Genomic DNA, 6,792 nt, shown 5'->3' with positions numbered 1-6,792 from the left:
TTTTAGGCCTAGAAACTTCTCCTACCTTGGGCTCTGAGAGACCACTGCTAAGCCCTTTTATTCCAGCCTAAGGGCTCCTCGGGCAGGGTTACTAAGCAGTCTCCGAATTTTAGCTGCGTCCTAGGCTCCTTGGAGGAGACCCTGGCCCCAGGCCCTGGGTTACATCCTCCTATGGGGCCTCTTGGTCAAATGCTCACAAGCTGAGACAGGTGTCATGTGACTGGAGGGCTGGAGAGAGCCCTGTCAGGCATTATAAGACTCCCTTTCTGGACTTGACTGTGCCTCTAAGGCAGCTGGGATGATGGCATGATTGAACACATGGGTCAGGCTGATCCAGGGCTCCTCAGCCTCGACACTATCGACCTTTTGGGCTGGAGAATTCTTTATTGTGGGCTGTCCTGTGCGTGGTAGGATATTTAGCAGCATCCTTGGTCTCTGTCCTCTAGACAGCAGCAGCAACCCCCTGTGGTGACAACCAATGTCTCCAGACATTGTCAAATGTTCTCTAAGGAGCAAAAGAGTCCCTGGCTGAGATCTGCGGATTCATCTAGGGTAACAGTAGAGGGAATTGTGGTCTTCCTAGGGATATAGGGCACGGGTAGCTGACTGGGAAAAGGTATGGGGAGCTTTATGGAGTCCAGAAATGTTCTGGGTGATGGGTAAACTTCATACATAGGTAAAAATGCATTAAGCTGGGGGCACCTGGGGGGCTCAGTCAGTTGAGCATCTGACTTCGGCTCAGGTCGTGATCTCACAGCTCGTGAGTTCGAGCCCTATATTGGGCCAGCTTTGCATTCTCTGTCCCCCTTTCTCTCTGCCTCTCCCTGACTTGTGCTCTCTCCCAAAAATAAATACACATTTAAAAAATGCATTAAGTTGGACACAAATGATTTGTACAATTTACCGTATGAATAATATACCTAAAAAGGGAGTTTTAGTGTCAGACTGAACCAGACTTGGGTCTCAGGCCTGACTACCCTTAAGCCTCGGTTTCCCCATGTGTAAAATGGGGTTACGAGTAGGACCCACGTCATCAGGCTGTTGCAAAGATCGAATGACAAGTGAGTGTACTTAGTCCCGTGCCCACCCATGGCGAGGGGTCTGAGTGTGTTAGCTGTTATGATGTTCAGGGTTGCTTCCTTCCTCATTCTGTACCTCAGTCTCCCTGGGTTTTGATGGTCTTGGGAACTATTTTTTTCCCCCCAGTTTAAACACTTTCAAGGTAGTCGATTCTACAAGACCGAGCAGTTTGTCATCAGAGTCTCTGGGAGCACCGGAGTCGATGAAATGCTAAACAGGGGGCAGAACATTCCAGTCTGAAGTTTTAGAGACAGAAAGAAGGGAGTCGAGGGCTGCCGTGACCTCGTGAAGCACAGGGCCACCTTACGGCTCTGTCCCCATTCTAGTACTGGGTGGAGCTGAGAGCCCGTGGAGGGAGCTCCCACAGTACAGAGGTGAAGTTGAATTCAGCTGTCAAAAGGGTAGTCTCGGGCAGAACACCGTTCCCTCTGAATCATCCCTTTTGTTAAGGCTTAAAGCCACCCCCAAAGGCACAACCCACCTTGGAGAGCAGAGGTAACTGGCTTGTGGGAAACAGTACAGTTGGCACCAGTCAGAGGGTGGGGAAGGGAGGAGAGAAGATGGGGCAATCGTCCAACCTCGTAGAAGGCTGTATAAAAGGCCCCCCACTCCAGGGAAGAGCCACCGTCTTCGGCCCAGGCCAAGCCCAGCTGCTGTCCTCACCTGCTCCCCATCTTTGCTCTCACCATGAGCTGCCGCATACAGAGCTCCTCCGCCAGCTATGGAGGTGGATTCGGGGGTGGCTCTTGCCAGCTGGGAGGAGGCCGCAGTATCTCTACCTGCTCATCACGCTTTGTCTCTGGGGGATCAGCTGGGGGCTACGGGGGCGGCATGAGCTGTGGCTTCGGTGCAGGGGCTGGTAGTGGTTTTGGAGGAGGCTTCGGAGGGGGCTTTGGAGGTGGCCTTGGAGGTGGCTTTGGTGGGGGTTTTGGCGCTGGCTTTGGTGACTTTGGTGGCGGCGATGGCGGCCTCCTCTCCGGCAACGAGAAGCTCACCATGCAGAACCTCAACGACCGGCTGGCCTCCTACCTGGACAAGGTGCGCGCCCTGGAGGAGGCCAACGCCGACCTGGAGGTGAAGATCCGGGACTGGTACCAGAAGCAGAGCCCCAGCAGCCCTGAGCGGGACTACAGCCACTTCTACAAGACCATGGAGGACCTGCGGGACAAGGTGAGTCCTTGGATGTTGGCAAGGGTTCTTTTGTGCAGGCCAGAGCCGCAAAGGCCAGGAAATGCAGTATGGTAGAACCCTCACCCCCCGTAGGGGAAAATTCTAGTCTTTTACCAGCAAGTGTCTCTACTCCTGATAACCTTCCTTAGGCCACTGCTCCCCAAATACGTTTTCTCCTACTATCCATTTTTACTGTTATTACCACTCATGTCAACATTTTTACCACTTTTTACTGTCAACATTTACTGCTTTGTTATCAGTGACTGGATCCCTATAATTCTAACCCACTGAGTTGTTTCGAAACCATGACAGTTTAAAAAAATTTTTTTTTAATGTTTATTTATTTTCGAGAGAGAGAGAGAGAGAGGCAGAGCAAGAGCAGGGGAGGAGCAGAGAGAGAGGGAGACACAGAATCTGAAACAGGCTCCAGGCTCTGAGTTTTCAGCACAGAGCCTGACGCGGGGCTCGAACTCACAAACCGTGAGCTCATGACCTGAGCCAAAGCCGGACACAACAGACTGAGCCCCCCAGGCGCCCCAACCATGACAGTTTTAAAAGCTGCTAAGAATGACTCCAATCCTCAGAGAGGGATACGTGTTCATTCACTGGTCTCGGAATACTGGTTGATGTTGTAAGGGCCCCATTTAAACTGTTACACTCAATTAGCTTCGGCCAGGTGGGAAAGATGGAGAAGAGGCTCAGCCAACATTAAACTGAGATTCCTTCATCGAGGACTGTCCATCACGCTGGGACCCAGCTTGCTAGAACAGAAATCCACCTGCCTGGGCTATGTCCCAGCTATGTGCGGTGGAATTTGCTTTTTTAATTTAAATTCAAGTTAGTTAACATACAGTGTAGTCTTGGCTTCAGGAGTAGAACCCAGTGATTCATCTCTTACATATGACACCCAGTGCTCACCTGGAAAAGTGCCCTCCTTAATGCCTGTCCCCCATTTAACCCACCCCCACCCTCTCCTCTAGCGGCCTGCTTCAGAATATGGAAGTTTAGACAATAAATTCAAACCGTTGGGAGTATTTGTTAGATCTTTCCTCTGCTCAGCCCGGAGGCCAGCTCCAACGAAGTTACTATGAGCTGTCTGGAGCCAGGCTGACCCCCTCCTGACCTTAAGGTCACCTGCTCTCACAATGGTGGGCTTGCTAGTCTGGGGCCATTGAGACATGATGAACCAAAGATGTTCTCGGTAGGGTCATTCCCCTGAAATGTGCATCCCTATCTTCCCCACCATGACCAGGCGTAGAATGCCAGAGTGACTGGGCAAGCGGAAGGACTTGCCCCACCCCTCCCTTTACAAGAAGAGGAGAGAAGTGCCTTATTCTGGCTCGTGGGGACAGTACAGAGGCAGTCAGATGATGACAACCGTCCTGCCCACGCTGTCTCTTCCTCCTCCCCAAACTCGTGGACCCTCCGGTGATTACCTCCTATATTTTGCAGATCCTGGCGGCCACCATCGACAACAACCGGGTTGTTCTGGAGATCGACAATGCCAGGCTGGCTGCGGATGACTTTAGGCTCAAGTGAGTCCTGGCCTTTCCAAACTGTCTTTTATTTGACACAAATGCTCATCTGAACAGTGAGATCGGAGCATCCCAGGGGTGAAGGTCTTGGAGAAGTAGCAGAGTCCAGTACAGAATTAGGGGAGTGTCTAACTTCTGTGTTGCTTTTTACATTAAAAAAAAAATCATTTAGGTATGAGAACGAGCTGGCCCTGCGCCAGAGCGTGGAGGCCGACACCAACGGCCTGCGCAGGGTGCTGGACGAGCTGACCCTGACCAAGACCGACCTGGAGATGCAGATCGAGAGCCTGAACGAGGAGCTGGCCTTCCTGAAGAAGAACCACGAGGAGGTGAGGGCCGGCAGGGGCCTGCCATGGCTCAATGGCCTCCACTGAGAAAGGGGAGCAGCCAGACTTAGCCCTCCGTGGTGGGACCTGGAGGTGCTTCCTAGAACACGTTGGTAGCACACAGAGCCGAGGAGAGGGAGGTCAGGAGCTTCACACACCTTCCTTTTCCATCCCTACAGGAGATGAAGGAGTTCAGCAGCCAGCTGGCCGGCCAGGTCAACGTGGAGATGGACGCGGCCCCGGGCGTGGACCTGACCCGCGTGCTGGCCGAGATGAGGGAACAGTACGAGGCCATGGCCGAGAAGAACCGCCGGGACGCCGAGGAATGGTTCCACAGCAAGGTACCCGGCCCTCTCACCCAGTGGCGCCCAGGGATTCCAGGGCCTTCCACTGGGCTCCTCTGAAACCTTCTTCCTGCTCGGATTTCAGAGTGCAGAGCTGAACAAGGAGGTGTCTTCTAGTACCGCCATGATCCAGACCAGCAAGACAGAGATCACAGAGCTCAGACGCACCCTCCAGGGCCTGGAGATTGAGCTGCAGTCCCAGCTCAGCATGGTACACCTGCTGCCTCCTGCCCAGCAGCCAGCACCTCTAGGCCTCTGCCTGGCCTGGCTCCCCTTCTCACTTCTCTGTTACCCCCTCCCCCCCAGAAAGCCGGGCTGGAGAGCTCGCTGGCGGAGATGGAGTGCCGCTATGCCATGCAGCTGCAGCAGATCCAGGGGCTCATCGGCGGCATCGAGGCCCAGCTGAGCGAGCTCCGCAGCGAGATGGAGTGCCAGAACCAGGAGTACAGGATGCTGCTGGACATCAAGACGCGGCTGGAGCAGGAGATCGCCACCTACCGCAGCCTGCTGGAGGGCCAGGACGCCAGGTAGGCCCTCTCAAGCCTCTCTCTTGGGAAAGTGACCACAGGACCCTTGGACATTCGAACAGGCAAGGCCTTTAAGGATCAGGTCCTCATGTTCCATATGGAAGGGGACCTTCTGAGCTTAAACTGACTGGATGGAGATCCAGGACCAGGGCTTCCTGTTTTCTTGAGTCAGACTGCGGGGGGATTTCCTCAGCGGCCTGCGGGGTCAATACCTTTAAGCTTTCCGGGGCGCCTGGGTGGCGCAGTCGGTTAAGCGTCCGACTTCAGCCAGGTCACGATCTCGCGGTCTGTGAATTCGAGCCCCGCGTCAGGCTCTGGGTTGATGGCTCGGAGCCTGGAGCCTGTTTCTGATTCTGTGTCTCCCTCTCTCTCTGCCCCTCCCCCGTTCATGCTCTGTCTCTCTCTGTCCCAAAAAAAAAAAAAAAAAAAAAAAAAAAAACTTTGAAAAAAAAAAAAAATACCTTTAAGCTTTCCAATTTGGGCCTTTGGATTAGATTGGCAGGAATAGGGGCCATGGACAGAACGGCTCATATCGGAAGAATATTGCCTTGGGTTCAGGTCGGCTAAACAAAGCGATAAAAATGGCGATTTCACTGCCTTCAGACCATTTGCAGGGACCAGGCTGTCCTTGTGGGCTCGGTGGGAGTAGGGTGTAGGTTTCGAAGGAACCAGAGGGAGGACAAAAGATCTGGCAGATGTCCTGGATTTGGGGCCGGTACTATGTCCTCCTGAGGTCCCATAGGCCTGCCAGTTACCTGTGGTGGCCCTTGGGCTGGGGCACAGTTGGTAAGGAAGCCCAGCTTGGGGGCCTCTCAGTGACCTGAGTCGCTCGATCCAAGGGCAGATGAGGGAGCAGCTGTCCTTGGGGTGATTTGTGCTCACTTCACTCCTCTTCTCTCTCCCAGGATGGCTGGCTTACCCTCCTCAGGAGGTAAGGAAACAACCCAGTGGGAGAGGCGAGTTGGCTCCTGCTCGCTGCCCTGGGGGGGGCGGGTGGAGGCAGTGCCAGACTCCCCAGTGGACAGAGGGAGGGGGTTATGGTGGACGTGGTCATTTGCTCGTCTGTTTCTTTTCAGAATAGCTGGCTCTGCCCCACGGAGCCACTGGGAGGCTTTGGAGGCTTCCCCACCTTGGGGGACAATAACATGAGAGTCTCTATCAGCTAACGCCCAGCCTGACCAGTGAGGGGGCTTGGGGCCCTCCTAAGGGCCTTGACCTGCTGAGGTGGGTCTTCTCCAGCCTGAGTGTCTCTTGCCCCCTCTGTTTCTCAGGAAGCACCAGTGTCACTGTCACCACTGCCTCCCCTCCCAGTCGCCGCATTTCCGAACCCCGTAAGCCTTAAATCCACCTGGCTTCCTCTCCCTCTGTCTTCAGCACCCAGAGGAGAGAGATGACAGGTCCCTGCAGGAGAGAGGGAGGGACCGCAGGACGCTCAGGACACCGGCCCCCCGGCGCTCTCCCGAGGGCGGGCGCTCTGCGCTTCTCTCCCTGGGCACCTCCCCTTCTCCCTTATCTGGTTACTCTGATTTCTCAGCTTCTCTGCTAAAAAGAAAAGACGATTCAATAAAGTTTCCTGCCTTTCTGCATATGTATTTTTGACTCTGGCCTGATTTCTGAGGGCAGGACCTGCTGAGGCCCTGATTTGGGGTGACAGGTGGGCGGGTACTGTTGGGCCAAGTGGCTTACCCCAACAAGGCCTGGCCCAGGCAGCTCCCAGGTGGGCAGGACACGAGGCACCTGGGCCAACCATCAGGGCACAGACATGGGGGAAATGGGTGGCTCATGGGCCACGGTGCTCAGCAAACACGGA

The 6,792-nt window shown here is 54.5% G+C and overlaps 1 protein-coding gene across 1 annotated transcript; it reads left to right on the top strand.

The window, feature by feature from the left end:
* Window positions 1-1,722: 1,722 nt before the first annotated feature.
* LOC125926538 (keratin, type I cytoskeletal 13) lies at window positions 1,723-6,562 on the top strand. Its single transcript, XM_049636046.1, has 8 exons — window positions 1,723-2,250; window positions 3,703-3,785; window positions 3,958-4,114; window positions 4,291-4,452; window positions 4,541-4,666; window positions 4,762-4,982; window positions 5,888-5,913; window positions 6,254-6,562. The coding sequence occupies exons 1-8, from the start codon at window positions 1,768-1,770 to the stop codon at window positions 6,322-6,324; spliced, it is 1,329 nt and encodes a 442-aa protein (XP_049492003.1). The 5' UTR covers window positions 1,723-1,767; the 3' UTR covers window positions 6,325-6,562.
* The last annotated feature ends 230 nt before the right edge of the window (window positions 6,563-6,792 follow it).

Source organism: Panthera uncia, chromosome E1, assembly GCF_023721935.1.
Source record: "Panthera uncia isolate 11264 chromosome E1, Puncia_PCG_1.0, whole genome shotgun sequence".
NCBI classification, from domain to species: domain Eukaryota; kingdom Metazoa; phylum Chordata; class Mammalia; order Carnivora; family Felidae; genus Panthera; species Panthera uncia.
Note: the sequence above shows the minus strand (reverse complement) of the source record. Positions and strands in the feature narration are given on the sequence as shown.

Coding starts and splice junctions, on each gene's coding strand:
- LOC125926538 (XM_049636046.1), top strand. CDS start 1,768: ATGAGCTGCCGCATACAGAGCTCCTCCGCCAGCTATGGAGGTGGATTC. Junction 4,667..4,761: donor TGCAGTCCCAGCTCAGCATG/GTACACCTGCTG, acceptor CCTCCCCCCCAG/AAAGCCGGGCTGGAGAGCTC. Junction 5,914..6,253: donor TGGCTTACCCTCCTCAGGAG/GTAAGGAAACAA, acceptor TCTGTTTCTCAG/GAAGCACCAGTGTCACTGTC.